This window comes from Cyanistes caeruleus, chromosome 17, assembly GCF_971803275.1.
Source record: "Cyanistes caeruleus chromosome 17, bCyaCae1.hap1.1, whole genome shotgun sequence".
Lineage (NCBI taxonomy): Eukaryota > Metazoa > Chordata > Aves > Passeriformes > Paridae > Cyanistes > Cyanistes caeruleus.
The window spans coordinates 16,365,164-16,384,390 of record NC_141717.1 but is presented as its reverse complement, the minus strand read 5'-3'; the positions used below and the strand labels follow the sequence as shown (position 1 = coordinate 16,384,390).

Genomic DNA, 19,227 nt, shown 5'->3' with positions numbered 1-19,227 from the left:
GAGCCCGGCCCGGCAAAACCCGGCCCGGCAGAGCCCGGCCCGGCAAAACCCGGCCCGGCTCAGACCCCGCAGAGCCCGGCCCGGCAGAGCCCGGCCCGGCAAAACCCGGCCCGGCAAAACCCGGTCCGGCAGAGCCCGGCCCGGCTCAGACCCCGCAGAGCCCGGCCCGGCAAAACCCGGCCCGGCAGAGCCCGGCCCGGCAAAACCCGGCCCGGCAAAACCCGGCCCGGCAGAACCCGGCCCGGCAGAGGCTCCCCGGGCCAGAACTCGGGCCAGAACTCGGGCCGGACCCGGGCCAGATCCCAGCCGGACCCGGGCCAGACCTGGGTCAGATCCAGTCGGACCCGGGCCAGATCCGGCCGGACCCGGGCCGGACCCGGGCCAGATCCAGCCGGACCCGGGTCAGATCCAGCCGGACCCGGGCCAGATCCAGCCGGACCAGGGCCAGACCCGGGTCAGACCCAGCCGGACCCGGGCCAGATCCCAGCCGGACCAGGGCCAGACCCGGGTCAGATCCAGCCGGACCCGGGCCGGACCCGGGTCAGATCCAGCCGGACCCGGGCCGGACCCGGGCCAGATCCAGCCGGACCCGGGCCGGACCCGGTTCAGACCCAGCCGGACCCGGGCCGGACCCGGGCCAGATCCAGCCGGACCCGGGCCGGACCCGGGTCAGACCCAGCCGGACCTGGGCCAGATCCCAGCCGGACCCGGGCCAGACCCGGGTCAGACCCAGCCGGACCCGGGCCAGACCCAGCCGGATCCGGGCCAGATCCAGCCGGACCCGGGCCGGACCCGGGTCAGATCCAGCCGGACCCGGGCCGGACCCAGCCGGACCAGGGCCAGACTCGGGTCAGATCCAGCTGGACCCGGGTCAGATCCAGCCGGACCCGGGCCGGACCCAGCCGGACCAGGGCCAGACTCGGGTCAGATCCAGCCGGACCCGGGTCAGACCCAGCCGGACCAGGGCCAGACTCGGGTCAGATCCAGCCGGACCAGGGCCAGACTCGGGCCAGATCCAGCCGGACCCGGGCCGGACCCGGGCCAGATCCAGCCGGACCCGGGCCGGACCCGGGCCGTTCCTCGGTCCCAGCCGTTCCCTGTGGCCGGCCGGGCACTGAGCGCTCCCGCTGAGCTCCCGCAGCTCCCCGCACTCTCCACCCTCCAGGCTCCCCCGGCTGCGGCACCGAGCAGCAGAAATGAGCTGGGAACCACTCAGGTGATGGCACATTTATCTAACAAGTTTCTAAATGAAAACTAGCATTTGGACTTACTGCATTCAGGCTCAAAATTTGATTACATTTTTCTACAGCTGTAAATCTGCTTTCCTTTCTGCAACATTATTATTAAAGCCAGTATTGAATTGGTGGTGTGATACGTAAAATTTCAATCCTGGCTTTGACATTCCAGGAAGTTAAAAACCAATTACAGTGTGTGCTTTGCCTCAGGACAGAATGAATCATTGAACACAGCCACTTCACCGAGAGAAATTAAAGGCTGAAGCAGCAACATAGGGAAGGTATTACGCTAAAAATCAAAGGTCAATTAAAGAAAAACTTCGTCTATTTTATTTTTAATATTTTGCTTACATTTTCATTCCTTTCTGATGAACAAGGAGATAAAATAAACCTGCACTTGTGTTTATTTGCCAGGTAATAAATCCGGGCTGAAGCCGCTTTTAGGAGCCGAGAGGAAACACTGAGGTGATAAAAACTCCCAATAACCAGCATTAATCTCACTGTGAGGAAGGCAGCACAGCACAGCAAGGGGCAGCCAGGGGTCAGTGTCCCAGGCACGGCCACCCTGAGCCCGCAGGACCCTTCTGACCCGGCTGGGCCGTGCCACGGCGGCTGCCGGAGGCGTGGGAGCGGATCCAAGGCAGCAGCGCGGAGCGCAGGGCTCGGTGTCCCACGGCAGAAGCCGCCGGGATGGGAGCCCGGGGCGGGGGGCAGCGGGTCCCGGTGGCACTGCCGGGCCTCCAGCACAAAGCAGAAACCTGCAGCAACCTGCAGAAAGCTGCAGAAACCTGCTGAAACCTGCAGCAACCTGCTGAAACCTGCAGCAACCTGCTGAAACCTGCAGAAACCTGCTGAAACCTGCAGCAACCTGCTGAAACCTGCAGCAACCTGCTGAAACCTGCTGAAACCTGCAGAAACCTGCAGCAACCTGCAGCAACCTGCTGAAACCTGCAGCAACCTGCTGAAACCTGCAGCAACCTGCAGAAACCTGCTGAAACCTGCAGCAACCTGCTGAAACCTGCAGCAACCTGCAGCAACCTGCAGAAACCTGCGGAAACCTGCGGAAACCTGCAGAAAGCTGCAGCAACCTGTCCCTGTGAGAGCTGCAGGGGCCATGTCCCAGCCCAAGAACACACCCAGCACATTCCCCCACGCAGCAGCGCCAGGAGCTGGGCCCATGGGCAGGTGTTTCCCCATGTCCCCAGGGCACTGCAGGGACACTGGGGTCCCCAGGCGGTGCCAGGAGCGCTCAGCCCTCCTCTAGCACAGCAGCTCGCTTGTACTCGGCAGCAGCCTGGCGGCCAGATGTCTTCAGCATCTCTAACAGATAATGCACACCCTGAAACGCAGTCTATCATCTGCTCGTTACCCTCGGCAGATCATTCCCAAAGTGCTCAAATGCTCCAAGACTGAGTCCTGGGGGCTCCAGGAATCGCAGTGCGCACTCTGCCCGCACTGCAAAGGGATTGACGGGTTATTTACAGCCTGGAGCACAGAGCTGTGGCTCAGAGTGTCTCAGCACTGCCAAGACAATCTGACCCCAGCTCTGGAAGCTCCTTAAGGCTGGTAGGAAACGCAGCCGTTCCCCAGGAGCCGCTTCTGCCAGATCCAAGCCGGGAGCGTTCTGCCGGCTGCTCCCACCCATCCGGAGTGCGAGCCACAGGGACACCTCGAGTATTCCCAGACAATTTAGACTCATTTCAATAAAACCGCAACCAGACGGCGGCAAATGGCAGGGAGAGCAGCTGTTCCAGCTGTTCCAGCTGTTCCAGCGCCGGGACACCCGACACAAGGCGGCCCGGCGCTGCAGGCCGGCAGCACGGGATGCTCAGGAGCTCCTCCGGGGCTGGAGCTCGGGTCTCAGTGCCGGGACCTGCTCCCCAAGGACCCCACAGCCCCAAACCTGCAGGAAAACACCTGCAGAACCCCACACCAGCCTCAATCCGCAAAGCCACCGGCATCCACCGGCAGAGGAGAGCGCCACAAGGGGCTGGGGCAGCTGCAGCCCTGCAAGGGCTGGGGAGGCTGCCCAGCAGCAGAGCCCCCCAGCCCCAGCAGCCTCCTGCCACCAGCCCAGCCTGCTGCCCACCAGCTCCTGGCACCCACAGCACTGACAGGAGGGGACACGGTATGGCCCCGGGTCCTGTGGGGTCAGGGGATCCCAGCCAGACCCTTCACCACCATGGGAAGGGGCACAGGAGACCAGAAAGGGAACCCCCACATCTTCAAAAGCCCCTCAGGCCTTCCCTGCCCACAAGGTGGCCCAGCCCAAGGGGCTTCTAAAGGTCCTCTTCCCCCAGCAGCCCCTGTGCCCCCGACCTGGGCATCCACAGTAAAATGGTAAATCCACCTGGGAATCAGCCAGAGGCTGATGTCACCATTTCTTATTAAAAGCTGGGTTTTTGCTCTACGATGGACTAGTTTTATACTCCCATAAATTGCCAACAGTTAGCCAGATCCCCACAGAGCCAGGATCGATACCTGGCCGAGGGGAAAAAGTGCTGAGGAAGGAAAAGCAATACTCCAATTAGGGCAAAATTTAAGAGTCCAGGGGTAGGGGTGACAGTGCCTAATGTGTTACAATTACTGATAGCCTCCCAAAGCTTGGGTTTTGCTCTGGCTCTCAGAAGCAGGCAGGTGTCAGGCAGCAGCAGGGAGCCACACACCCACTCTATGCACCCAGTCCTGGTTGCCACAAACAGTAACCAGTCCCATGTGGTCTGGCACCTCCAGACAAACACAGGATGTTCTTGGCTCCTCTGGTTCATCCATCAGGGAGTTCTGCTGGTGCCCCCTGAGCTGGCAGCAGCCAGCTGGGACAGGTGACAGCAGCCCCAGGCCAGGCTCTGGGGGCACAGGGACCAAGGGAACACCTGGCACTCCCCCATCAGTGCTCCTCAGGGACATACTCCCCTCCCCAGGGTGTCAGAAACCTGTGCCCAGCTCTGCAGTAGTCTAATCCCAGTTAAACACAGCATAATCCCAGCCTAGGAGCACCATCTGGGAGCCCCAACCCTGGGCTCCCCTCCCAAACCCCTCTAAGCATTGCTGAGTCCCACCCTGCCCTCCCCATGCACCAAGTGCCTGCCACGGACCCTCAGAAAGTGGGAGGCAATAGAATCGATCACTCGAAGACCAAAGTTCTCAAGTGTTGTTCATGGGCACCTCATCCCCTCCCAGACAGGCTGGAAGATGGCAGTGGGCTCTCTGTTAAACTCTGTGGCCAGAAAAACCCAGCTGGATTGGAGAAATGTTGGCAAATATAATAAACACAAGTACATTAACTCTAATTCTGCAAAGCCTTTGGCTATATTAATCTCTCTTTAATGTAATCACCTATAAATAAATGATATCCCCATGATTTAATACGACATCTGCCATCCCCATTTCTACACAAATGCGAAGCAGAGCCTCTGGTACACAGTAGGGGTGGGACTCATGTGCGTGACTGGCCAGGGCAGCAAGCAGCTCCTCAGCTCCAGCTCACCATTCCCAACAGGATGGATGGAAACACAGACCAAGGCTCCACAGCAGGGCCTGGCAGGGGTCCCCCAAGGCCCCAGGATCCGTGTGAGCAAGGGGTGATGCGGCACTGCTGTTGATAAACACACCAACATCACCATTCCTGTAACCACTGCCAGGCAAGGGCAGGTCAGGACAGCCCATCTGGAGATTTGGGGAACAAGGGGGATTCACGGACAACTCCCACCTTGGTGAGCACTGAAGGGGCACAGGGACACACTGATAGTGCTGCTCACCTGCACAACAGTCCCCTCCTGCAAAACTATGCATGGAGGAGGAAAAGAACCCTTGAGAATTAAAAATCTTATTAAAAGGTGAGTTTGTGCAGCCCAACCCAGCCCCTGATGCACTGATCCGAGGGCTCCCTGGAGCAGGAGGATCTGAGCCTGCAGTGGAAAGGCTCTGTTTGCCCTGGGACTGGGCAGCCCAGCAGGGGCTGGTGTCTGCAGCTGGGGCAGCTGGAGCACAGCAGCTCTCCCAGGCCAGGGTGGCTCATGTGGAAACAATCCCCCGAGGACAGAGGTTTTCCATTCAGCACCCAGGAGCAGCAGCCTGTCCTCCTCCTGCCTTGCTCCATCCTCATCCTCGCTGGGCAGGTGGCAGCAGGAGCAGCCCATCCACTCTCCCATCTGGCAGCCACTCTCTCCTCCGTGTCTGGAGCCACTGCTGCACACCCTGCTAAAGGAAAAAGTCTTCAGTTAGGACAGAGCTGGAGGAGCTTCAAGCCTGGTGATGGCAGGAGCCCCTCAGGCCCTGCCCTCAACACCTTGGCCACATCCTAGGCAGGGGTGGCCCGAGGATCTCCTGGGGGTGTGGGGATCCAGCTGGGGGGCTCCTGGCCCCAAATGCCATAGGACCTGGCTCCATGTGTCCCTCCTGTCTGGAGCCTGGCCTCACTGCTGTGGGTGGCAGTGGGCATGGGTGGGGCTGGGGGTAGCAGGGGACTGCTCTGGTGCTGAGAAGCCCCTCCATGTGGGGGGCTGAGGCCCAACATGAGGCACGGATGGATGCAGGAACCAGATCACATCCCCCTGCCTGCCCTGGGGCTCACGGGCCAAACTCACCAGCACAGGGCTGTGGTGCAGGTCCCACACCCACTCCTGGGACTGAGCACTGCAGGACCTGGACTGATGGTCTGTGGAGAGAGAAGCATCAGGAACAGCAGCAGGGAAGGAAGGAGGAGCCCGTGTCTCCCTCCCCAGCACACAGCTCTGCCTTTGGTTTCCCCACAGGAGCCCTGGGGCACACAGGGAAGCTCTCCCAAGCCCATCCAGGGCCTGGAGCAGGCAGGGCAGGAACACGGCAAGGCTGAAGCCAGCAGCCTGGAAAAATGCTCACTCAGGCAGGATGCCTAGTAATAAATTTATTGTATTTTATTACATATTCCCCTTTTTGCACTTAATTCCAATTCCTCATATTCAAACTCTTCTTTCTGAAAGAAAATGATTTTTAACATAAAAATATAAATTCTGCATATTAAAAGTGCATACACCTCGAATAATAAAACATACAAATAAATAATAAAAGGCATTGACACAGTCTCATGCAGTTGTCCTCAAATAATTTAAAATTTATGGTACAATGTTCAACCCCAAGTAGACAGCCTGCTTTCCAATTACTGTACAGGTCAAAAACATTAAAATACAGAGGAGAATATCAAAGGTGTGGGAAAGCCCCACGTCCCTGTACCAGGTACAGTGATGTGACATGCAGTTTGAGAACTGTAGATATTCCAGTGTAAAATCTGACATTGTGTCCAGAAGAGAAACTGCATTTGCAACAGGACTTAAAATTCAATTTTAACCAATGGTGAGGCACAGGTGGTGAGCAAATCAGTACAAATTCATACTTGGAAGGCCACAGGACAATAATGGAGCCACTTGTGGCCTGGATTCCCTTGTGTTACCCTACCCAAGGCAATGTAGCACCTCCAAAGGGGTTATTGCACTCACAAACACCACACGAGCCTGAGGCTGGCCCTGCAGGGCTGAGTGAGCCGGGACTGGTGGTTACACTTAGTTTTAATCTGTGTCTTTTAAAAAACACTATTTGCAGATAAATTGAGTGCTATCACCTTTAAAAAAATAGAGTCCCTAAGCCTTTAGATCTAACACAGACATTGTACAAGCCTTCAGGTGCTTTTCTTTTACAAAATAAAGCTCTTAATAGTAACTGCTTTACGATGCTTTTGTTGAGAAAACCATGTAGGACTTTCATCTCACCACAGATTAAAACTAAATTTCAGTTCCCTCCACAGGTATCATTAGATACTGCCAAATTCTTTTGGATTAGTAGGCAAATAACAAAGATTAAAAAAAAAAACAAACCAAACTAAAATTAAAAAAAAACCAACACACAAGAGTAAAATCATCTGGAATGTTGTTTCCAAAGCCTCTCCGTGCCAGCTGACCAAGGGGAGGGCACCCAAACTGCAGGGCCAAGAAGCAGGAGGAGTGCTGGGACCTGCACCAAGCCCAGCCCGTGTGGCACTCCCGGGGGCCCTGCTGGCCCACAGGCCACGGCTCAGAGCCCAGCACCACTGAGGGTTCTGGAGCACTCACAGGCGGCCCAGGGGCTCCCCAGAAAGGCAGGCAAAGCCCCAGGAGCAGTCTGGGCAGCAGGAGGTGGCTGGGAACCGCTCCCCTCACAGCAGCTCCGTGTGCCCAGCTGCCTCCTCACGTGCAAGGACAGGCCACAGGCCAGAGCAGGCTGCCCTGCCAACAAAAGGAAAAACAACACAAAATACAAGTCAGTTTGTTCTCATTTCCCTGCTCCGATCCCTCTAACCTTACATTACGCTCCAGCCTCGTCAGTAACGCAGAATCCTGCAAAGGAAAGAGTCAAAGATGTGCAAAGGAAGCAGGAACCCAGGGACATGCTCCTGTGTGCCAGCAGCAGCAGCAGTGCCGCTGGCCTAGAGGCTTGCATAGTTAGTAGGGACATGCATCGGGGACAGCACGGCCATGCAAGCTGCCTCGCACCGGGGAAAAGGGCTGGGCATGCTCAAGGTTCGGCTTCAGAAAGCAAAACCCCCGCAGCAGCGGCGGATGAGGGCACTTGCAGTGGGAGAAGTGCAGTTAAGCTGCTAGCTTTCTATCCTAAGCATCTTGTTTTTATTAATCCATATTTGATAAGTCTGAAAGGGTTAACAATTTACACACCCAAAGTGAGACACAAGTTACAGAGAACCGCAGGCACCGAATTGTCTATCAAATGTGATTAATACAAATAAAAGGTGCCTCTTCAATACACGTCATTGAAAATGTGCTTATAACTTGACTACTACTAAACACTATCCAAAAGACACGGCCCAAAAAGGGTAAAAAAAAGTCTCTAGGTGACTCCTGTAGGAATTGAGCACTGGAATGAAGGCGCTGCTCTCCTGCGCCCAGAGACCCAAGCGCAGGAGCAGGAGCAAGTGGCAGACGAGGGACGTGGGGTGAAACGCAAGTCACACGCTGGCACAGGCCACTCCAACCCCAGGCAGACTGGAAACACTGCCTGAACGGCTGCTTTGCCTCGGAGCTCACCTGCTGGGGCCTCCCCCTTCCCAGGCACTTCCCATCACTGTGAGCCATACATGTGCTTCCGTGGCAGGAGGGTCCCAGACCCCGCCATCCCCAGACAGGCTGGCAGGACAGACCTGGCAGGACAGACCTGGCAGGACAGACCTGGCAGCAGCTCCCATCGCACCCAGGTGCCCATATGAGATTTCCTACCTACAGTGCCACCACCCAGGGAAGGTGGAGGCCCCTGGGCAGCACGGCCTCTGGGAGAGATGGCAGAGCCCACCTCCCCTACAGCCATAAGTGCTTCAGATGGCCAACAGGAACTTTAAGACATGACCACGTACATGTAGCTGCATCAGAACAGCCTCAAGCCACTGCTGCATGAAGGATCCATATGCACAGCCACAGTGGTGTTGGTATCTAGGACTTGGCATAGCCCTCTCTTGAGTGTTCCCTGGTACCCTGCCACATCCTGGCAGCTGGACAACACAACACCATGGACAGGAGTTCCTACCATGAAAGGGACAAGAGATAAGTCTGCTTTAAAGCAAGGAGAGAAGACTGATGGTTTTTCCCCAAATCCCTTTAAGTAGGACCTGTAATAACCTACATTCCAATGCAGAAACATTTATCCTACTTCACTGATGGAGTCATGACTGTAATAGCAACAAGGCTTTGATTAACACTCCCAGTGAACAGTGTTTCCCAGACCCACACCCTTCAACCCTCTCCTGTGCAAGGAAGCTCCTTTACTACTGAAGATGTGTGACAGCAACAAGCAGAGCTGTGGAGTGACAGGAGTGGCTGTTCCCAGGGGCCCTGAGGCAGACACGGAGCAGGGACTGAGCTCCCCCTGCACGCACACACCTGGATCTTTTGTCCCACGTGAACTCTGGTGCACCCTGGTCGGTCAAACCACTTTGACCTGAGGGCACCCCACACCAAACCCTCCTGAGCAGAAAACCCAGCAGAGGAGCAGCTCACAGAGGAGGGCACGTACTGTCAGTGCAGCCCCTCCTGCCTACTGACACTCCTCTGCAGAGCAAGGAGCCTGTGCACCACCAGAGGGACAAAGAAATCCAGTCTGGCAGCATGGAGAGAGCAGACAGTGCTGGAGCTGGCAGCAATTAGCATCAGGAATTATGGAGAATGTGCAGAAAGAGAGTGAGATTGGCACCTCATGGGATTGCAGAGGTTCAGCTACTTTTATCAGCTGCTGGAATTCCAGGATGTCCCATCTCCCTTCTACCCAAATGAGAGCTCCAAGGACCATTTTCTTGCTCCAGACACAAACACTGAACTGGTGTTAAGCAACAACATGGGTTTGAACATGGCTTCATATTCCCTTCAGTCAGGCATGCAGCACAGGAGCAAAACCACCTCAAAACCCACACACCAGCTTCAAGTTTAAACTCCTTCAGTGAGTGATGACATGAAAAAAAAATGTCATTTGATAAAAATAACCTTTCACAAATGTCCATGGCAAAATGCACAGAAAGTAGTTCTGTCTATTAAAAAATCCCAAACCGAGTCAGCATAAGCCACCGGAATTACATTCTTGCTAGAAGAGTTGTTACAAGAGAAGAGCCAACACAGTGTAAGACCTTAATACAGATAAAACCTTAAACAAATACTTCAACATCAACATTTCAGGGAGTAATTTAAGTACTGCAATGTGAAGCAAGTCTTATCTGCTCTGCTGGATATAACAGAAAATAATCCAAGAATAATCCAAGTCATACATTTCAGAAGCAAGCAATGCAATCTTTGCTTCTTGTTGCTGCAATAAATGAGACTGAAACAATGCCTGGGGGAAGGAATGCGTTGAGGGGACGGTCACGTTCGGTTGGAACAGCCAGGGTGTTACACGTGCAGGCTGTGGGCACTGCTGGGGCACGTGGAGGGGACACAGCAGGACATCACCAGGACACTGCAAGGGTGGCCTCATCCCCACACACTGAGCCCAGCTCGATGGCACTCCCAGCTCAGCCCCACACACGCTCCCAGGAGCCAGAACCCACAACCCTTCCCTCCCAAGCTTGCTGCAGGCGTGTGGTGAGCAGAAAACTGATCCTAGAGCAGCAAGGTGCCCAGCAGACCTGGGGACAAGCAGCACCTCAGCAAGGGGGTGGCACAGGCCAGTTTGCTCCGCTGGGACAGAGCACACACACCCCTGGCCCCAAGCTGTGCCATGGCACTGGGCAGGCACAGACCTTGCTCAGCAGAGAGCATGCCCAGCACATTGCCCAGTTTGTCACAACCTACACGACAGGCTGTGGACATAAAGGATATGCAGCACATCAATAAAAACTCATGGAATTTAAAAAAAAAAAAAAAATTACACCACATAGATGTAAAAGGACTTAAGAAATCCACCTTAAGAGAAACCTTACAGAACTTGAGGAATCTCCCCTATAAGAAGGGCATGTAAACAAAGACATCAGTAGATGTAGTGTTTTGACCCTGATGAAGGCTGTCGTCCAAACAAGAAGGGGAACCTTCCACTGAGGGACACGTGGCAGCCAGACCCATGGGGAGGGCACAGGCATGCCAGAGGGAAGAACATACAGCGCTCCAGAGAACAGGAAAACTGCTCTGGGCTTTGGGTACAGCCCCTCCAACCCACACAAAGGGGCCTGTCATGCTCAGAGAGGCCGGGGTGACACTTGATCTAAACATCACCCCTAGAGATGATGGAGATTTAATTACACCACTATGATAAGGGTCTGAGCACACTAGGAAATGCTTCCCAGGAGTTTGAACAGGGGCATCCTGACAGCATCATGGCCATCCAGGTGTGTGGACATAACTCTCCCATGGCACTGCTTCCACAGGACAAGCTGGCCAGCAGCTGCTGCCCAGGGATTTCTTCTGTTGTTTAGCAGAGCATTTCAGGAGAAAGTAGTTAAACAGGACAGGGCAGAGGTTGCCTTAGGTATGGGCAAAGCAAAACTCTTCATAGACACAGCAACAAAAACTGCAGGTCACATTTCAAACTTTCTGCTGTTGGAATGCAAAAATTAAATCTATGACACAGACACGCACAGAGACACACAGGTACCTTTCTGTCCGTCACTAATGCTAGTCCCTCCTATACTGGCTGAGTATATACCTGAGAAACAACATTAGTGTTGAAATATTGCCCTTTAGAAAGCTTGAAAATGGGGGGGAGCAGGGAGAAAGAGTTGAGAGCAGAAAGAAGCGACAGTCTCTCCAGTTTCCTTCGCATCCTCCACAGCTCAGAACAAGGCCATACACCAGTGTGGACACAGCCCACTCAGAACAAGACCAAAGGAATATCAGTTCACAGCTCTACAAAGCACACCAGTGTCAGTACAACTGGGGGTCACGTCCCAACCCTCAAATCTGAAGAAAGCTGTTGCACTTTTGACAGAGACTCCTGTGCAAGTGCTATGGGACAGCTGCATTCATTTTCAACAATGACTCCAGCTAGGCTACTTGCACCAGTGCTGGCTGCCTGTGGCTATTTGGTTTGATGGCAGAATCAAAGGCGCTTTAACAACTTGCAGTTAACTTCTCCTCAAAACATACATTAGGCACATGAACAAAAAACAAGAGCTCAGAATAAATTAGCTTCTCAGCAGAAGAAAAGACACCTGGATTGCAGCATTTCACTGAGGTTCCAGAGAAGGCCGTACAGACACCTGCATGCTGGAAGGTAACTTTTTCAGCGGCTTGTCAGCAGACTGCTTGCCACTGGAAGGAGGAGATTGGACTCCGGGATCTAGCTGGGAAGACTTGGACTTGCGACTGGATAGCAGAGAATGTTTGTTAGATGTGGCATCTTTTGAGACAAGTTTTTCTTTTGTAGTAATGTTGGCATTGGTTTGAGAGGCTGGTGGGACACCACCTTTCTCTGGTTTGTCCTCCAGCACATTTTTACTGCCTGACTTGGAACTGACACTCCCTGTCTTTTTTGAAAGCATTGTTGTCTTCCCCAGGTCTGCCGACCTCCGTGTCTCCTTCTGCCTTAAGGCTGATTTAAAGAAAGACAAACCCTTCTCTTCTGACTTGCTGTCCCTCTTCAGCCCAGAGCGCACCCCGACGTTTGGGGAGCGCAGGTTGGCCATGGAGGAGCTGCGCACATGCTTGCTGTCCACCGCCCTGCTGTCACTCCTGGAGTGGCTGATCCGTGGGGAGCTCGTCCTGGAGCTGCTGGTAACGCTCGTTTTATCCGACCCCAGGCTGATCTTGGAGCCCTCCCTGCTGAGGCTGCGGTCGGAAGTCCGGCTCTTCCCAGAGGAAGAGCCCTTAGTCAATGAGCCTGATGGGGCTTTCTTGGCAGCTGTGGAGGATGGAGAAGAACCTGACTTCTGCTTCTGTTGAGCTGATGGGACAGATGCCTCCAGGGGTTTCGTGCTGTGGTCCTTCCTAGCCTGAGTGGGAGCAGGAGACCCGTGTCGCCCGCTGACCCGAGAAGAGTCTGTCTTACTTCTAGACCGGGAAGCTTTCTGAGAACTCTTCAGCGGAGGAGAAGAGTGAGAGACTTTGGTCTCTTGGGTAGCTAAGACTGTCCTTCCCTTCCTCAAACTTTTGTCTGGCTCAGAAGCTCCTTTGGAGCTGTGACCCTTCTTAGGGGTGTCATGTGCCTTCTCTGCAGCCAGCCCCGTCCCAGCTGGGGCTTTCACCTCCTTCACTGGGGAGCTGTCCACAGAATCACTCTGGTCAACAAAGGCGATTTGATTGTTGTTATCAAAAGGGTCCAGAGCAGGGTGATTCCTGTCTGGCTGCACAGAGCTTTTACCATACCCATCTGAAAGGTCTGAGCTGGATGTCCTTACAACGGACTCTTCCCTGAACGCCCCTTCCATGACAGCCAAAGGAGCTCTGCGAGCTGTCCTGTGCTCTCGCCGACTGCTGTCACAGGGCTCCAAGTAGCTGCTAGAGAGATTCCTCAGGCTGCCAAAGCATGAGGTGGAGACTTTGTCATCAGCAGCTTCCCCAATCTTCTCCAGAGTGGAAGCAGAGGTATGTACTGGGGAATCTCCAGAGAAGCGTGATGGGGAGTTGGAGCGGAACTGCAGTTTTGCAGAGAGTGACCACGAGGGCCTGACACCATTTTCACTCACTGCCAGTGGGCTGGTGACAGAGGATCTGGATGACAAGCTCTGACGCTGGACACTTCTTACAAATGGTCGAGTTGAAAATCCTCCTGCAGAGAAAGCAAGTGACAGTCTCAGTGGGAAAGGCAAGGCTGCAGCTGGTTTACCCCACCCATCCACATCTCCCCACGATGTCCACCCACACCACACCACGTGTCTCTCCGTGCAGGCTGCAGGCACAGCTTCTTGCACAAAAACTGAATGAGGAAACCAACAAGTGTTGTTTGCTAGGGGTCACCCAGGAGTAACTCTGAAGCCTCTAACCGATAACCCAGATTCTTCTGAGCAGCAGGAGATCAAACAAAAGGTTTGTACCATGAAAGTCCTTGAAACTGGTAAAATTACTAGGACTGTGATTCTGTATTAAAGAATATTTCCCAGAGTATTCTGTGAAAGACAAAGTAGGATTTCTACCTCTAGATCAAGTGGTGTAACTGTATTTAGAAAAACAAAATGTAACTATTTTAGAATAGTGTGACTTCCATGGCCAGAGCTAACAGCTGTCACTGCTGCAGAGACACCTCCACACCAGCTTCCAAATGCTCTGACTGACCCATGAAGTTCCACATTCCCAGAAGTTACAAGGCAATGCGTGGAGGAACCAGGCAAAGCCAGGAACTGAACAGTAACTTGTGCACATGAGTGGATTTGCACCTCCCTCCCTCCCTCCCTGGGACCATCCTGCAGCACAGCAGCAGGCAATTAGTGCCTATGCTGAATCAGTCAGCACCGTGCCAGCAACCCTACAAAGGTGATGCAGTGAGACCCAGAAGAGAACACAAGCACAAGAAACTCCTGACTGAGAGGTTTTGTTGATGGCATTTGCTGTCTTTGAAAGGCTCCTTAAGGTTCCTGCCCTGTTCTCCTCCAACCTTTCCCATGGGACAGAAGCCCACCTGTGCTCCTACCGAGCCAGCTCTTGTCTCTCACGGCTGCTCAGTACCCGTCCCTTGCAAGCACAGATTTTGCAGCTGTTTTTCAGAAAGGATCTCACAAGAGAAGGACAAGGCCCCCAGCAATGTACACACCATCATCTTCACTGCGTTCCCCAGCGAGCTCCACGGACTCGGAGAGCGAGGCGAGCGAGGTGCGGCGCGAGGAGGCGGCGGAGGCGACGCTGGGCTGTTTGCTGCCCGGGAGCCGGCTGACCCAGTGCTCGCACAGCGACGAGCTCGTGGAGCCTGCGGGGAGCGTGCACATCAGCAGCACACACAGACCCTGGCCAGGGAGCCACCTGCCTCTGCTCTGCTCTGGCACACACCTGAGCCCAGAGCTGGCCCTCACCGCCCCAGCACCCACACACTGCCCAGGGAACGGGGCTTCACTCCCATGGAGCGCTCATGGTCAGAACAAGAGCACAGAACTGCACTTGTCCCAGTGAGCTGTGAATACCAGCGTGCAGGCAGTGACAGCATTTCAGCTGCCACACCAATATCACAAAAATCTCTTTTTTCCCAGGGGCAGGTCACCAAGCCTGCACCTGCCCACAGCTCACCCTGGATTCCACCAACACATGCACTACTGGTGCCTCCTTGGGACTGAGGGTGCTGCCACAGGGAAGGAGCAAGTCAGGATTTGATGTCCTGCACAAGGGCAGCTCCGAGCAGTCACATCTGGGGCATAGGGGCTTCCCCTTCTCCACAGCCTCCCTGCCAAAACTGCCTCACCACAAGAGGTGGAAAGTTCCCACGGCCTCTGACACAAAGCCACAGACTCAGACAAGCCTCGCTGAGTTCTGGGACACAAGAGTGGGGGTTTAAGCAGAGCTGGGTAGAAAATTCTCCAGAAGGACAAGCTATCCATTAAAGACCACTTGGAGCCACCCCTGGACAGAGCCAGCAGGGCTTACCTGCCACCGAGCTGTTGGCAGACCATGAGGGGATCGCTGTGCGTCGCTGGTAGAACAAGATGTAAGCTGTCTGCTTGCACACCTCACTTTCAGAAAGCTGCTGAACTTCACTGTCATCGAAGCAATACCACTGGCCATCAACAGAATTCTTGCAATATGCTAAGAAATAATACACATTTACAATACTGTAAGACTCCCTCACTCCTACTGCTCTCAGGTTTGCTGTATGATACTTTATATCACCTTATCTGCTGTGATGGACTTGGAGGACAATGTGAAGAACAGATTTATTCTTGCATCATCTTCCAGTCTGACTGGCAAGATGGAAGCCTGAGGCTGCCAGAACATGCTAAACAGCTTACATTTCAGGACTTTCTTTGTCAAACATCAACAGAACAGAACATCATTTGGGGTGGCTCCATTCACTTCACCTTCTGTAACCTGTGACACTGCTTCCATCAGTGACTCCCTTTCTTACTCCATACAGCAATATAACCGGTTTCTTTGTGAAAGGCTCCACCACAGACAGCACAGCAGGACACTTGCCTGTATAGTGTCCCCCTTGCATGGTGCCATGGTGGTTGCAGACAGCATACAGGTCATAGATGTAGTCCTCAGGATCTCTGCCGAGGCCATAAGGTTTCCTCCAAGGTGACCAGTGCGATGGCAGGCTCCAGCTGCTCTGGCTGCGTTTCACAACGTGAGGAGTCATGTCCAAGCCACTCAAGGGAAATTTAACCATGTTCTGAAGTTTCATCCTTCGGTCTCCTTCCTGTGTAGAGAGAAGAGCATGAGCTGCAGAGGCCAAGGCCAACACACCTGCGAAAACTCCAGTGAGGAACACACAGGGAAAAATGTCTGCTTCTAAAGAGGGGAGTCTACTCACACCACTCAGCAGTCCTCCAGCAACACTACAGGCATCCTCACCTGTCTAAACCTTTTGAGATGTATGATGAGAACATCAGGTAAGGTCCAGAGGCTCAGTGTGATGCTACCCTGCTGCAGCTGCTTACAGTGTGGGCATCGCCATGCATCATCTGGGGCAAGCTACAAGGAATAGGCAGAATGGGTATTGGTTTTCAAATTCCAAGGCAGCTTGCACCACACCACTGTTCCTCTGCTGCCCCAAGCCCAGTGCAGACACTGACCCCTCTGCCTCATCTCCCTCCAGCATTTATCAAGCTCACTGGAAATGCAGGGTTCCCAATGATGCCTTTCAAAGTGACAAGCAGAGATGTGTGCCTCATTCAAGGCACTTCCTGCTGCAAGGCAGAATTCAGCCAGTGCTGCTGTGCAGAGGATCCTTCTACACCTTATAAATGCCAGTGCCTTGGGAGTGGAGAAGAAGGAAAAGGAAAAACCAAGACAAAGAGCAGGCAGGCTTTGGCAGCCTGAAAATTATTCTCACATGAAAACCAGCAGTAGAAAAAAAGTAGGAAAAGATCAGAACAGAAAAAAGAAAGGTGTACTTTGGATGTCCCCTCTAACACCTCACTGCCCTCTGGGGACCCTCTTCCACTGAAGTCCCAACAACACAGAGCTACACACTGAAGATTCTCCCTGTCCCCCAGGCCTCCCTCCACAGCCCACTGCTCAGAGAAGTCAGCAGCCACAGAGATTTAAGATGTCAAACTCTTCCCCCACCTGTGAAAGAACCAACAAGAGAAGTTCCCAAATTACAGCTCAGTCCTGGGTCCAAAGACTAGCTCCAGACCAGCCCTTTGTACAGCAGATCAGAGACTGCCAAGGGATTTCAGATGGCCCCCATGTGCCAGGAAAGGCACGGTCAGAGCCCTCTCTAGCCTGCCTGTGGCACACCAGTCACTCCTGTCTCTTCAGCCTCACACAACGAGCAGAGCCAGAGCAGAGGAGCAGCCACGTTCCTGCAGAACTGAGCTGTGGTCACTGTGCTGCTGTTTGAGGGGGTCCCACTCAGTGGGGGCTGCCTGAGCCCACCCCAGCCCTGCTCAAGCTTGGGAACACACAATTGCTCCAGAACTCTCCCATGAAGCCACACTGTCCTAACCCTTTATAATATTTATAATGTTTCACAGAAGGAAATTGCCAAAGAGAGGATTAAATTCTTGTATGAACATCTGGGCAGCAAAGAATCCAGAAGCAGGACCTCCCACAACCTTCTCACTGCAGAGGAGCTCCGTCAGCAGCACAGATAACCAGTCTTGTGTCACAGATCTATTGTCCTGCCACAAGGAATCAATGTCTGCAGAAAAGAGCTGCTCTGGACTGAGCAAGTTCCTGTGGCATGTGAACAAGCCAGAGTACACAGTCTGTATCTACCTGTTCCTCTTTGGTGTACAGTTGGAAACACTGAGATAAAGTGCAGATCTGAGGTTGATGATGAAGCTCTCTCTGCTGGCGGACGCTTTCAGAGTCTGGAATATATTCCTCTTCTGTATTCACAAACAAGCTGCATCAGGGAGACACCACATTTACCAGCACATCCCCTTGCTCCCCAGGCTGTCCCTGCAGACAGGGGCTGGGCACAGGTGGAGTTTGAGAGGTCTCATGTTTGCTGAAGGATGCACAGTTCACACAAGCAAGCTGCAAGCAGCAGTTGGGAGGTGAACACAGTTTCAAGTTTTTTACTTCATACTTACTAATCTTTAGTTTCTTTGTCCCACTCTACCACTAATTTCACATGAGCGGTTCCCCCCTGTCCACATGACTTCAATGCCCTGCAGAGAGGAGCAGATAAAAGTCAGACCATCCAAAGTCTACATTATCTTCTACATGCATTTCTCTCCACAAGCCCTTCATTCTTCCTCCACTCCCACAACTCAAGTTGCAAAGGAGTAAAAGGAATTCACAGGGTAAAACACTTGGCAATGCTGGTAAATGCCTTCACTCAAGTATGTGAGTTTTGTAAGGCAATGTACACCTGTTACAGAACAGGCATTTACCAACATTTCAAAGGCACAAGAAAAGAATTTAAAATAGCAGGAGTAATATTTCCATTCTGTTTTCCATTCCCAGGGAAGACAGGCTCCAGATGGCACGACACACAACTGAGGTATTCTCACACAGCTTCCTGAGGATGCTCCCTCATATCCCTGCTCCTCAGGCCTCTGCAGTCCATTCCACACATCCCCACCAGGACTGTTCATTTCTGTATGGCTGACACTGAGCTCCCAGCTAACACACCTCTCTGCACTCCTGGGAAGCACCCAGCAGCTGAGGGCCAGCTCACCTTTCCACTGTTGGGTGGCACAGGGGTCGCTCCTCCTGAGGTAGCAAGTACGTTATGCCCACAACACTGACCACTCGCAAGCTGAACGGGCAAACCTGCACCAGAGAGAACAGAGACCAGCTCAGGGGCTCCTGCCCAGCCTGCCCACATGCAAACTGCCCTCAGCACTGGCTGACAAAGACTTTACCCTAGAACACATTTGACACGAGAAAGCAAATGTACAAGGTCTCAAATATGCCTGTGCCAATGAGCTGACAGAGGGCTGAGCAATGGGACCTGTGCACCCAACAGCTCCTCTCTGGTGACCAGAGGGGACACCTGTCTTACCTGCAAGCAGGCTGCAGGCCGCAGGAAATACTGCATCTTCTCCAGTATTTCCTTCTGCAGAATATCCCAAGCAATTGTTTTTTCCAAGTGCAACACAAAGGGCAGGCCAAACCTATGGGAATGAGAAGCATTTGAGGAACAATTAAAAGATTATCCTGTTCAGAAATTGGAACCCCAGACTACAAGTGAGAACTTCATGTGAAGCTTTGTGAAGCTTCAGAGGCTGAGGCAGTTCTCAGGCTCCAGCTGATACAAATGCCTTTGCCATGGTTTTCTCACTTCTCTCCCTCCCCACATTTTCACTCCAATTTAAAATGCCCACCCATAGGAGTGTCTGGTCAAACATGCTGCTCTCAAATCAGACTAAGGTGGTACATCCTCCCAACTGGACTGCATTTGTTCCTTTACAGTAATGCAATACTTGAAGTTCACCAAAGTTAGAAATCTTTTTCTG

The 19,227-nt window shown here is 53.4% G+C and overlaps 1 protein-coding gene across 1 annotated transcript in view; it reads right to left on the bottom strand.

The window, feature by feature from the left end:
• Positions 1–6,105: 6,105 nt before the first annotated feature.
• USP31 (ubiquitin specific peptidase 31) overlaps positions 6,106–19,227 on the bottom strand; it is a 28,636-nt gene continuing 15,514 nt past the window's right edge. Inside the window, exons 8-16 of the mRNA XM_023937044.2 lie at positions 18,774–18,885; positions 18,447–18,541; positions 17,857–17,934; positions 17,537–17,666; positions 16,166–16,285; positions 15,785–16,010; positions 15,239–15,397; positions 14,418–14,570; positions 6,106–13,439 (exon numbers count right to left, since the gene is read on the bottom strand). Of these exons, the coding sequence (XP_023792812.2) occupies positions 11,899–13,439; positions 14,418–14,570; positions 15,239–15,397; positions 15,785–16,010; positions 16,166–16,285; positions 17,537–17,666; positions 17,857–17,934; positions 18,447–18,541; positions 18,774–18,885 (2,614 nt within the window). The 3' untranslated portion in view covers positions 6,106–11,898. The remainder of the gene's footprint in view (positions 13,440–14,417; positions 14,571–15,238; positions 15,398–15,784; positions 16,011–16,165; positions 16,286–17,536; positions 17,667–17,856; positions 17,935–18,446; positions 18,542–18,773; positions 18,886–19,227) is intronic.